The sequence below is a fragment of the Uloborus diversus genome, chromosome 1 (assembly GCF_026930045.1).
Source record: "Uloborus diversus isolate 005 chromosome 1, Udiv.v.3.1, whole genome shotgun sequence".
In the NCBI taxonomy this organism is placed as follows: Eukaryota; Metazoa; Arthropoda; class Arachnida; order Araneae; family Uloboridae; genus Uloborus; species Uloborus diversus.
The window spans coordinates 224,252,032-224,266,315 of NC_072731.1; the positions used below are offsets into that span (position 1 = coordinate 224,252,032).

General features: G+C 31.1%; 1 protein-coding gene across 1 annotated transcript; it reads right to left on the minus strand.

Annotated features, from left to right (window-relative positions):
• Nucleotides 1-89: 89 nt before the first annotated feature.
• LOC129225245 (very-long-chain 3-oxoacyl-CoA reductase-like) lies at nucleotides 90-11,331 on the minus strand. Its single transcript, XM_054859823.1, has 10 exons — nucleotides 11,147-11,331; nucleotides 11,018-11,064; nucleotides 10,862-10,937; nucleotides 9,235-9,348; nucleotides 9,096-9,160; nucleotides 8,977-9,021; nucleotides 6,381-6,497; nucleotides 4,554-4,619; nucleotides 3,651-3,797; nucleotides 90-3,176 (listed from the first exon to the last, which is right to left on the minus strand). The coding sequence occupies exons 1-10, from the start codon at nucleotides 11,322-11,324 to the stop codon at nucleotides 3,045-3,047; spliced, it is 987 nt and encodes a 328-aa protein (XP_054715798.1). The 5' UTR covers nucleotides 11,325-11,331; the 3' UTR covers nucleotides 90-3,044.
• Nucleotides 11,332-14,284: the final 2,953 nt, after the last annotated feature.

The following is a 14,284-nucleotide window of genomic DNA, read 5'->3' on the forward strand; positions in this document are numbered from 1 at the left end:
AGTATCACTTTTAAGAACTAAAAATCTTATTTTTGATATTAGTCTTAAATGTTCGTAATGATTTGTAAAATCAGTGCTCAATCCCTGCTCATATCCATAAGAACAACACTTATAGAACTTCTTTGAACAATTACACTTTTATTATATTTGATATGAGTAGTACGGCCTTTTATAGGATAGTTAAAATGTTTAAAACTAAAATATTTCCAACTGTTAATATAAGGGAAAAAAAGAAAGGAGTATGAATTAATGCAATTTTTGAATTGTTTGTTGTGATGCAATTTAAAGTCCTCTTGCAATATGCATTTGCCTCGTAGTATTTTGTATTTATTATAAACCTGCATGCAACTTTGAAACAGGTGCATAATCTATGCCTGTACTGTATTGCTAAGGTTAGTATCATTTCTACAATGCTTTAGTTACTTTTGCAACAAAAATAACTATTAAAAGTCCAATTAATCATGTAAGCAGAAATACTGCAAGGATCAAAATGTCTATATCATACCACTGAATCAATTAAGCATACAATTCACTAAATTAATGCACAAAACTCCATGTTAGATGTACTTGATGTGTAGCTTATAATCAGGGGCTAAGACTTAGGGTGAAATGGCACGATTCCCACTGAAATCTTTCAATTATGTTCCTTGAAAAAAGTCCAGGCGAGCAGAATGCCGCTTGTAAAGAAAATTGTCAAAACGTATACAGAGGCAGGTGGCTGACATCTGTTATGCAGTATTGCTAATGCTACTCCTCTTATGCTGCCAAGTATGACCTACTTCATAGTGCACCAAACTGTTTTTATAATTGTTACTGAAAATTTAAAAACTTTTTTAGTATGAAACATATTTAAATATTGCTAAGAATGATCAAGTGAAAATGAAAAAAAAAAAAAAAAATCATCATGTAAAGAATTTTTCTAATGTAGTGCAGCTTTTTTAAAACAAAACCTATTTTTTCCGTTCGCAGTTTTATAACATTAATCACTTCAATGTGAGTCTATATTATTTGATATTTTAAGTTAAGCTATATTTTTTAAGTTACAGAAACAAATCAAACCCTAATGCTAATTTTCTGTTTAACACTACTCTACCAAAAGTTGAATTTATATTTCAGTAGAACTTAAAATATTTATCAAATTTTAGAATATTTGTGTAAGATTTCTGGTATAAAAATTAGCAAATAATAAATGCTTGAATGAAATTGTGGAGAAGGAAAGAAAAAAAGAAACACATACTGTTGTAATGTTTGAATACACAATATGTCAAAACAGTCAAAAGATACTGGCTATGTTTTCTCCCTTCTAAAAAATTGTATCCTCTTTAGCCATAAAACGTGGAAAGAAGTCTCTCTCCAATTAAAAATCAAAATTTTAGCCCCTGGTGATGAAATTATGGACTTTTATGTGGACTTGTTAATAAGTTCAAAGTATGAATTTGTTGTATTGTTAATGTGAATAAAAACATTAAGCTTATGTTGTGTGTATGTCAAATGTATGAAGTTTAAAAAAAAATGCTCTTTTTTGCCGGTGAAACGAGTGGCAATTTATGCTTATTGAGGCTCCCTTTTTGTGGGAGAAAAAAATGATTCATTCTTGTGTGACTGTTATCTCTTTCTCCTGTTTTGTAAAATTTTTGTGTTATTTCAGACAGTACTGTATTTATTTTTCTGTTAACATACTGTTGTACAGTTAAAGTTTAAATTGTGTTAACTGAAAAAGAAACTGTGCAATAATATTTATATATTTTTGTCAACTTAGTACAATTGCTTGTCATTTTAGATTTTTTTTTTGTGGGAAGGCAGAGAATTTTCTCAGGATCTTTTATACAACAAGTCCTGAAAGATTCAGATTTTTAAATACAATGTTCTGTTTCAACTTTTCTATTATTTATTGTAGTTTTTATTGCTTGAACTTTTTTAAAGATCTGTTTTAATGTATACAGTCAGACCTCGATATAAGGTCACCCCGCATTATAAGGTCACTTTCCTTTAAAGTCCCGACTCATTGAATAGGGATTCTGTTTAATGGATTATTGGATATATGGTCAGGTCTCAAATATCGCCATCGCTTATAAGGTCATTTTTGTCTGACTTTCTTTGAGTGATTTCAGAGCCTCACTGTCCACGAATTTTCCCTAGTACATGAACTTTTATCGACAAAATGCCATCTGCTCAACGAATGAAAGGAAAACCTTTTCCACGAAACTCTTTATCCCCCCAAATTCTAGGAGAAAGGCGAGTAGAGACACGGGAATGCTGTAGAGAGAAGACGACTGGAGTGAGTAGGAGGGATCCTTCACCCCCCCCCCCTTAATGCAGGTAAAAATAAAGTTATGTTTCCTCTGGCTGCTTAATGTTAGTCCCTATTCATGCTTTGCGGATTTGGGGTGACAGTTTTTAGATAAGAGTCAAGGTCAATAGAGATGGCTTTTAGCAATGTATACAAATTTCGAAGGCAGGTCCCCCATAGTTTACGTGTCCATCGTAAGCACATTTACGACGGATGCGTTTAATTTGTACAGAATTTTTTTCTGAATTAAAATTTTAACAAATAATTTCCTAATTTCTAACTTTAATTGACTCAACTTAATTAAAACATCGTTACTTAATCAAGTGATATAGTTTTGGCAACATATTTTAGAATTTATTTTTCTGATAAGTTTATGAATCAGTTATAAGATTACTCCGCTTATAAAGTCACATTCTCGAAGTCTCAAGGGGTGACCTTATATCCAGGTCTGACTGTATTATTTTTCTTTCTGAAAAAATATGCGCTTAGTTATCAGTATTCTATTTTGAAAACATCTTGGAATGAGCTAATATGTGAAAGAGTGTTTACCTAGTCCTGTTCTGTTTGTATAGTCATGTATACTGGAAACTTTTTAAAAGATATCTAAAATCTGTTTTATTTTATTTCTTTTTATAAAAAAACATTAATTTAATGAATTCAACAATTTGCCATTTTTCATTAATGATATATGTTCACAAATCTTTTTTCCAATTTGTCTCAAAAGAGTGAACTTTTACAAAATAAAGTCTACTTTTCACTTATCTTGATTTCGTCTTTTCTGTAATCTTTTGAAGTAACTTTCTCTATTTTTTCTCATGTAATACATAGCTATTGCCATATTTACACGAGTTGGCATATTTGCTTTTAGCCATTCATGAACAAAACCCTAAAATAAAGTTGAAAATGTAATGAATAAGAGTGAGAAAAAAAACACATTTTTTAAGCCTAAATAAAAACTTATACTAACGAAATAATAGCATGAGGAATTATTCAAGTTAAATTTATCAAATTAAAGCACCACCAATTGAAATAAATTGATGCTCTGTAAAAATACTGTATATATTTTATCTTACATCACTGCAATCTGAGAAAAGACGTCTAATGTTTCAAAATGATTTTATACAATTATTTAAGGATATTGCCACACATGCATTATTCCTGGAAAAATTTACATTAGTCAAGTTAGGAAACTTACTATTACTTGTTAAAAGGATAAATGGTGCTTTGTAATATGCATCAAAAGTTGAACATTATTACAAGAGTAAAAAAAAATAGAAATAATTAAATTAACTTGTGGCCATAATATTTAAAGTTACATCATTTTAAATATTTTATATTTTAATTAAATTTAAAAAATTACCCTGATTCTATGTGCAAAATATCCATATGTATGATCTTCTTCTCCGACAGTTTCAATGGCTTTTGACACAAAAGTTTCAGCTGTAGGAACTTCTAAACTTATTCTTCTATTTGACATTTTGGTTGCAACATAGCCCGGAAGAACACTCTAAAATTGTTCATTAAATTCATTCATACCTTCATCCAAATATAGTGATATGACATTCATATTTAGAATAATTTGCAACATTCAATTAATGGCAACGATTTGTTTTGCAAAAAAAAAAAAAAAAAAAATCCTACATGCTTCAAAATAATATTCACAAATAATTTGTGCATGAGCTAAACTTTAAATAATTATTTGAAATGTTGAAATTTTCAGAATTAGAAAGTATGAATTGGTATGAAAATATAAAGAAGTTCTCTCGAACATTACATCATTACTTCAAAAAAAAAAAAAAAAATCCTTCTAATTTCCGAGTTTCGAGAAGTGACACATAAGCTACTTATATTATTCTTATCTATTTCAAACAAGTAGAGTCATTTTTTTAAATTGAAATTCAAGCTGAATAATTAAAAGTTCTCATACTACTTTCATTCACAAAAAAAAAAAAAAAAAAAAAAACTTGTTATAACTTGAAAATTAATTATTTATATGTATGGAAATTTAATTTCTTAATGAAGTAATTAAGTTATGCTCACTTTCTATATATTTTATGTAAGTGATTTAGTTAATGTGTGACTAAAAATACAAAAGCAATGAACAATAATTTTTGATGTTTTAAAACAAATTATTAACAAAAATAGAACTCACAGTTTAAAAGAAAAATTTGCTATTGTTAAGAATATTTCAAAGCTAGTTTTAAAAATCTGATTTTTAAAATTTTTGTTGGTTTTCTTTAAAGCTTTTTAAAAATTTGATTACCTGTATAATAAGTCCTTTATTCTTGTATTCAAATTGTGTTGCCCTAGATAAGTAGTCGACATACGCCTGCAAATCAAAATATTTTTGTTATGAAACCATAAGTTTTTTTTTTTTTTTTTTTTTTGCTCATATAATAAAATAGTATATTTGAGTACTTCATTAAAAATAATTTTACTTTTCTTTTGGATAATTGTAACTGTGTTAAGCTTTTGTGTGTGATGATGAATTCAAAAAGCATATTGATTAAAAGGCAAAATATTAAGCTAACTTTAATTTATAAACATTAAATAGATGTCTAAGTATTACAAACAAAAGGCAAATTAGCACATATAGTAAAAAAGTCTGGTCTACAGCCTTATATAGAAGATATGTATTTTTTTTATTATTAGTAGAAACCTGCAAAATAGAGAGTAAAATTTATGTCAAGTTTGCTCAAGCTTTCTCATTTGATTTTGAAAAAAAGTTTCATACACCAACACTAATTTTTTTAAAAAAAAGAAGAAAAAAAAGACAACATTATTATTTGCATGAATTACTTCAACTTATTCTTCTTAATACTACATCTATTCTCAAGGTGCATTCATCTAAAACTCTAGAGCCTCATTCCTAGAAAAGGCCGTAGAGAAAGTTCAAGCAAATGTGCTGGGCTGAAAGACTTCTACAGAAATATTTTAGGGTATGGATGCAAAATCTTTAGATTAATTTCTATTTTAATTCACAAACTATATTTTCTTATTTTCTTCCTTTCATTACATATTATTAAAGGAAATACAAAGAAAGTAATAGATTTCTTCCTAAATTGTTACAAAAGTTTACATTTTACAAAAAAAAATTTACCGTCCTACATCGAACTCGATCAATATTAAAAACTATGTCTGGCAATGTCTGACACCTGTTTAAACTGCTTCATAATTTTCGCAGACTTAAAATAGGGTTTCTAAACATGATCCTGGGACACTGTTCAGTTTTATAATCTATTTGGCTTTCATCATTAGAAAAACTTTTTTTGAAGAACGGACCTCAATCGGTTAATTTCAAAGCAAAAATATTTAAAAGTAAGTCATGACTGTAATTAGCTCCAGTGCTAAAGAATAGGTAAAACATGACACCGTACAGATTTGTCTTAAACTACTATTACTATTTGTTTGCTTATGTTTTTTTTTATCCAGTAATTTAATGCTAGGAACATTATCTTAACACTAGAAAGACGGTGGGGCCTGTGTGGCCCCTCGCATAGTTTGTTGTTTAATAACTCGGATAATGTCTAACGGAACGTAATGTAACTTCCTGACTTTTCATTATATGACACTATTTGAATGCTTGTTTAATCATTTTATCATACGCCTCATAGTACTGTAAATATTGATCCTTATACCTAGAAAGACGGGAGGGGCCACAGTGGCCCCTAAGCTTTTTTACAATTAAAAAAATTTTTTTTTTCCTTTCTCCTAATTGTTCTAGCATAAAAAAAGGCAATTCTCTCTAGTTTAACCTGTAACTTTGGCTTTATACAGCCAGTTGGATATCTAAATGCTATAAACAGTACTGACTGCTTACCAGCCTAATGGTAGCCATTGCTCGACAAGAAAAACTGATCCAAGCTTTTGGCCAGTATAGAGAGAAACACTACAAATAATTGCATACTAAGCTTTTATTTAGTCATGAAAGAAGGTGCATTGGGCATGTGGACACTATCAGGAAGATTTTTTAAAATAATTCACCCCAAAAATGGGTAGGGGCCACACTGGCCCCTTCAGTCTTTCTAGGTATACAGAAAATGTCAGTCGTTCTAGTGTTAAGCTTATAAAATTGTGTTTTTATACATACCTTGCAAGCTGCATAAACATTTAAAAGAGGCATTGGATAAACGGCCATGAGAGACGATATGTTTATAATGACACCACTTCTCCTGCTTAGCATTTGAGGCATCACTATTCTCATCATCTACATTAAATGAAAAACTATAAAAATGGCTAAATTCAAAATCAGTATCATGATTGCAATTTTGCATTGAACAGTAACATGAGTAATGAACAAAACTGCTTGTATAGGAATACATTGTGAAGCGTCAATAGGTTGACATCTTATGGCATTACACTGTTTGGTAAAATTACCATGATTAAGTTTAATCAGTTTCAAAGAATTAAAAGCTGGGGTACCCTCATAGAATAATAAAATCATGGAGTAGACTTGAAATTTTCACGGAAAGAGGGATTTTTAAAGGTATTTCTTGTTTTTGTATGGGGGGAGGGGGTTGCCCTTGGAAGAGATTGTCACCCCTGTATGAAGGATAGTTCAGAAACTTATCTGGCAAGAACATTAGTTGCAATTTTTCTCACCAATGTAAAAGATTTAAAATTTCAACGTGTGCAAAGAGAAAGAATGCAAAATTCTTCTGTTGCATTTATTTATGTTGTCTATTTTGAATACCATTAGGATTGTGTGCATGTCCAACCAGGAGTGGGTACAGACTACCATTTAGGTGGGGCTAGTCATTATAAGTAATGATCCCTCCCCCCTCTTTCTTCTCTTAAAAACGAACCTACGATGTTTGGTGCAAAAAAATTCTGAAACTGCTTGGGTGTCAATAAAAGCACCAAATGGCTCAGGAATAATGCACCTAATAAGGCAAAAAAATTAACTGATTAATTTTCATAAGCAGTGAAAAGAAGTGGTATTTGAAATGTTTACTTCTAAAATGTATTAAAAACATTACTGCAATCGTTTACATTTTATTCATAAATTGTTTGAACACAATGTGATTTATAATAGTGTTGATGATTTGGGGGGGAGGGGGAGGCATGATCCCTATGACCCTCGCCCTGCATCCACCCCTGGGTTCAACAAGAAGTCATGTCAGCCTAGTCAGAAACTAAGTTGGGGCAAACCTACCTTAACAGTAGTATAAGTTTTATGGAAGGACGTGAATCCTCAATAGAAATCTTGAAAGTATGTGTCCATTAGAAAATGTTCATGTTAATTATTTTTGTAATAAAGAAAAAATAGTGTAATACAGAAACAATTTCTACTCTTACTGTTGTCAGCCACAAGTTTCATACAGTTTTTTTAAGGATGTTCAAAATATGAAGTTTCCTGGTTTTTATTTACTTTAAACAGTGATGTCCAACCAGGGCCTGATTAAGATATTGAGGGGTCCTAGGCTAAATACTTTTGGGGGGGCCCTCTGTGTCCAAACTTTATTACTTTAGCCGTTGGCAGAAACAATTTTAGTCATAGATTAAAGTAATTTCTGCCATTTGAAGGTCCTAGGCCAGGGCATAGTTGGCCTATTCAGTAATCAGGCCCAGTGCCCAACCATTATTTTTCCTGAGTGCCTTACTTCCTATTAAAATTATTCTTGTGGGCCAGAACAATTATAAAATTTCAATATGCATTTGACACCGCTTAATGGAATAGCCAATTTCCAACGAAAAATTATGCCCATGGGTGGGATAATACATTGAATGGGATTAAAATAATAGACATCAATGGTTTGGTACATTAAAAATGTATTACTTTAAGTGGGATATTTTTAAACTGATATTCTAATAAGCAGGCTTTACTGTATTTAGAAATGTTCTCAATAACATAGGAAAAGGAAGAAAATTTCAAACCAAGGATTGTTATTACTTTATACATATTTTATTAAATTGAAGTTTGCATCTGTTTCCCAAAAACCAACTTCTGAATATTTGGCATTAAGTTTGATATGTATCCCACAGGTTGTAGGTTGGGCACTGCTGCTTTAAAACATTGAAGCCTACTCTCAGTTAAGGACTAAAATAAAATTCACTTGTCACTTAAAATTTTTAAGTGTGTATCAATTTTTATATTTGGTTCTTGGTGTAGAGAAATTGTCCCATTTAGACTTAAAAATGTCTCACATTGAGCACAAAATTTCACTGCTAAAAATATCATTTTAAAATTCCTCATCAATCTCTTTACCAGGTACAGTGATTTTTTGTTACATAAATATGCCAAAAAAAAAAAAATCCACCGAGATCTTTTGTCTCAAATTAATATTTCTTGTGCCCCGCAAATTTTGGCAAATTAAAAGTTGGAAAATTTCCAGTGATTTTTATGTTTTGTACTTATTACTACTGAAACAGTAAGTGTAAAACATATGATATATATAAAGCCATATATATATAAATTTTACAAAATGTTTTTATGCAAATGTAGAGATCTTGAAATTTCCTTCATAAAATTATTTAGAAACAAAATTGAAAATTAACTATCCATATAGAAAAAGGTTAAAAAGTTACAGAACATCCCAGAAGATATCTCACCCGCTAAGGGTTAAAAAAATAGTTGTAATGTTAGACAAATTGTTGCATGGTATTTATTTATATTTTCTAAACTCATTCATATGTTTAGTACTGTTGATTTTCTTAACATGTGATTTATAGGTTGAAACACTTACCATTGTACAGGATGTGACATTGGAATTTATTAAATCTTGTATGGCCTAAAAATCAAAATATAATTAATTTGATATTTTTATACACTTTTGGATAAGTTTCTAATGAAAAACAATTATACCTTTAAGCCATTTGGAAGTTCATGGAAATATTCTGCATATTTATAACTCATTCCAACGTTGTTAACTAAAATATAAAAAACATATTTTAAAAAATAATCATATATATTTGCTGTAAAATCAGATATATTAAAACTTCACCTAATACACCAATTCCTCCTTCCAATTCATCGAGCTCTTCTTGAATCGCTGTGTATATTTCTCTTCGTGTAAAATCACAATTGATAATTTTCGTCATTATGTTATATTTTTGTTCTGAAAAAAATTCAAGTATTTATCACAAATAAAAATGTCTATGAATAGATGTAAAAATTTTAAGCAAACAACTTATTTGAATGTAATTGAAGAAAGGAAAAAGTAAAACATAAAACTTTCACTACTAAGGAGACTTATGACTTTGCGAACAATGCACTCTTGTTACATGTGCTTCTTTTCTAGAAATTTTGTAGCCTATATTTTTAAAACTCTTAGTTGACCAGTTTCATGGACATCCAAGGCAAACTTTAGTAAGTTTAGACCGAATCTGATTAACTGATTTTTAAACAAAACATTTTATTGAATATTAGTGGTAAATTTTGGAGCTCCTGCTAACAGGCTTACTATTTTTTAAAAAATATGGGGAGGGTCGGGGGATTGCAAAAAGCAATTAGAAGCATATTAGGTCAAACACCATGCTCACATGTATGTAAATACAGGCCTATAAGTTCAGAGAATAAACTGAATCTAGATTACATCGAAAAATGACAAAAACTAAGCCAGCCCACATAAGGAAATACTGTGCAGCACCGTTTATATGTTTATCTTTTATACGTTATCAATTATGCGTTTTTTAAAATCAATCCCTGCAGAGTCTAGTACACGTTAACCTATACCTATTATACGTTTTTCATTTATACGCTTTTTCCATACAGTCCCTTCAAAAACGTATAAACGGTGATTCACTGTGCATTGATTTTTCAAAGTCGGAGAGGGGAGGGTTCCAATTGTTTCCTAACCCTCCTAAATGACTGTGTAAATATATATATATATATATATATATATATATTAAAGCTTGGGGGGGGGATTCAATCGCTATCTGGAGTTCTAACTGATGAGCTTGCCTACCAAACATAGCAGACTGAAGGCCTTGACTCAAAAGTGTATTTCTGGGAGAAAAAAGGTGGGAGGATGCTTCTAGATAAAAGTATGAGTTAATGAAATCAAAAAGTGTGGAATACTTGGTTAAAATAAAAAAAGTCCCTCATCCTCTGCTATATGTTTGCTCAAACTTAAATCAGACCCTGTTAACCAAGTACTCCATTTGACATTTGAAAACCGAAATTTAATTAACAACATGAATTAATTTTACATTCAATAAAAAATATTTAGATGTTAACATTTAAATCCCAACTGCAAATCTCTCCAAAACCATCTACTATAGATTCTAAGTTATATTTTCAACATTTCTTTAAGGGTATACATTTATAATAATACATCATACTGTTTGAGAAAATTTTAAATTTAATTTGCAGCATTATATATGTATATATAATTCAAAACATTAAACATGTTATGTATCAGCAATCGTGTTATTCGTCCAAGATTGTTATTTAACTTTTTCTAGAGATATATACGACACATACAATCATCTATGTATCTCAAAGCTTGGAGGTAACTCCCCCACCTTCACAACTGACGATTATTTACAATCAGCTTTCACTAAGTTTTATTTTTGAAAAGAAAAAAAAATCACAAATGCAACATTTACGTTAATGATATTCGTACATACCTAATTCTTCAGCTACACTAATAAGCTTCTCGATGTTTCGACTAATCAAACATATATTGAAGCCTTTAGCAGCCAACTAAAAATAAATTTGTCAATCATTACTTTTCTGGGTAAAAAAAAAAAAAAACGAGTAGCTTATTAAACTTTAGCAATTACCTCCTGAGCATATGCTTTTCCAATTCCATCAGTACCTCCTGTAACTACTACAAGGAAATACAAAATTTTAAGATCACAATCAGTAAGACAAGGGTAGTTTTTAAATAATGACGATAAAAATCTGCTTACCAGCCCATTCCCCTAAATTCAACCATCGAAAACTCCATCCGCATTTCTTTTTTATTTTAACGCTGATATTTTCGAAAACAAAACATGACAGTTTCATTAACTTAAAGCAGCAAACAGCTGCCCCTATCAATTGAAAAGCAGAATAACACGTTTTAAAGTCCATAGCTACAAACAACATTGGAACTTTTTAGAATCTGTCTCAAGCTTTGCCTCTATTCAACACAGTTTCGAATGTGACACTTGGAGGAACATTTTCAGCTGTTTTGCGCAGGTGTCAATACAAACGTATGCAAGTTTGGTAACGATGAATGAATCTGTAAATAAGGAAAGTTGAGAGAGAAAATATGATTGAAAGATTTTTTTCTCTATTCTACTTATTCGTTGATTTATTTATTCTTGTGCTTGTTATCATTTATTGTTACAGAATAATAAAAAACTTATCCCTCAATCATCATGCGTTTCTGGTTACGTTGCTCAATTTTGCCATGGTCGATATGATCATATTTGTTTTCACATATAACTAGCTGTACCAGCACGACGATGTTCAAAATAGAAATTTAAAGAAAGTCTCTTCTTTTATAAGTTCCCTCCCCCCCCCCCGCAAAGTAAGGGGGAAATATTTTCCTTAACTAAAATGCGTTTAGTCTTCAACGTAAGTTCAAAGCACATTCCGTGTTGTAATAAAACCCCCATTAGAACGGCATTAACGGCAGTTGTCCCTCAAAGCACCCTCTCTCGAAGAAAAAAAAATCATTTAAAACAAATCACAAAATGACACTCCACGAAATCCCCCCCCCCGCGCGCTAAAAAAAGGGATATTTGATTATAATGCGCATTACAACTGGAATGAAACGAAGATACCGCTCTCCCCCACCCGTGTAGAAAAAAGAATATAATTAAAATACTCGTCATAATTAGAACAAACTAAAAATCTTCCCGCCCTCGATGAAAAATAATTTGATTAAAATGCGCTTTACAATTAGAGCGAAGTGATAGTTTCTCCCCTCGGTAGAAAGTATTTAATTAAAATAGGCAAAACGGTCTACAGTTTGAACAAAGTGAAGCTCCCACATCCGCCCATGAGAAAAAGACGCATTACAAGTGGAAGGAAACGAAAAGTCCCTCACACTTGGTTGAAAAAAAAAGGGAGGGGAGATGTACACATTACAATTAGAATAAAATAAAAACACCGAACCCTCCTAAAAGAAAAAATATTGCTCATTGTAAATAGAACAAAACGAAAATCCCGCTTCCCTCACCCATCCTTGAAAAAAAAAGAAAAGAAAAAAACAACAACAACAAAGAAATTAATTAAAATGAATTATAGTAAGAGACCCCCCCCCCCCTTATAAAATAAGAAATTCTCGTAACAATAAAACTAACAGTTTCCGAAGCAAATTTTATCATTCTTTTCCATAGTATTTCTGCGTGGCGAGACATATTTATGAAATTTTTGCGAGGTCAACTATCTCATCTTCCTGCAACGTGCGGGGTCTATGCCCGAAATCAACCTGCTATTTTAAAAATTAGTTGGACACATCAGCTGTACTTTTGTTCGTAAAAGTAGTATACTGCCTTGCAGGGCCGCGCCGTCCCTATGTGCAAGGTCGTGCATCACACGATGGCGCCAGAGTCAAAAAGGCGCCGAGCTCTACCAATCAAAAATGCTCCAAATAGGGGGGGGGGATCTCCAATAAAAAAATAAAATTGAACTTTTCATTTTATCTAATAGTGGCGGTGAAATTATACTGCACACATGTTGTGGCTAAACATGTTATTCAAAAGCGCTTTCGTTTACAGTGAAAGCACATGATGCTAATTAATGCGTACTTTTGTATTTTTCTTCATATTTGGAGCCGTAAATGCTATTTCGTTATGTCTATAATTTCACAAGTTTGAGCATACGAAGCGCAGGAAAATTGCTATTCCCCATTTTGCTTCTTATGGTGAATATGTTGTATTATAATCTGTGCAATATGTCTGTTTGTGATTTTTAACTATTGTTCTTGGTAAATCCACTACCGTATTTTTTTTTATGTTATCATACATAAAAAAATACGGTAAGCACATTTGGGCGATTCTCGAAAAAATGTCCCGTGCGTGACGGTAAGTTTTTTATTTTTTCCAGCTAACCAAAGCCTTCAAAAAATAATGCTGTGGGGGAATAATACATGCTTTAATATACTATCAAAGTATAACAGTTAATCCCATATTTAATTAATTGTTCAATAAAATAAAAAACTTTTTTTCGAGAATCGCCCATTTGCTTATAATTTAATTGTGCATAATACACATATATTGTAGACAATAATTTAGGTTAATTTTTTAGTTCCGAAAGTACCGACTTAACCATAATTACTCGATTCCTCCACCCCCTTTTTCTTCAACTATTTGTGCATGAAGTTAAAGAAAGAGCTTTGGAAAATGTGTATGTTTCAGATTTTATATTCAATGCCTTTTTAATGATTCTGTAATTTAGAATTTTTCGTTTTACCAGCAAGTTTCAGTTTCCGATTTTAAGGTGGAATATTCTCTACAATATTATTCTTTAATTTAGAAATATAATCAGTACCCTCCTGCTCCGTGGCGCAACCAGAGGGTGGGGGGGGGGTTACAGGACACCTTTCTGGTTGCCCCACCCTGTGCCCCCTCACCTCCAGAATGCAGAGTTGAATGTTTTTCAAAAATTTCTTTTTTATTGAAGAGAAAAAAAAAACGCCTCTTTGTAGGACAAAGTGATTTTAATAAGAAAAACATAATAATTGTTGGGGTAAAACTTTATTATTATTATTATTTTTATATATTATTATTATTATTATTATTATATATTATTATTATTATTATTATTTTTTGAAAAGGAATCTTTGAATTAAAAGTTTTTAATAGTTACAGCTGTTGATCTGCTACTCGTCCCCCTCCGTCTATTTCTTTCCTTTTTTCTTTATTATTTTTCTTTTTTCTAGTTCTTCTAAATATAAGAAAGTCTTAAAATGCTCTACTCCAGTAGTTCTAAATGCTACCTCCTCCGAATCTTCCCCTCCCCCCCCTCCCAAATCATTATGGAGCATCTCAAATTTCGTTTCCAGATCTTCAATATCGCAAAATTTTCAGGGAATGCCCCCGAATACCAAACAACAC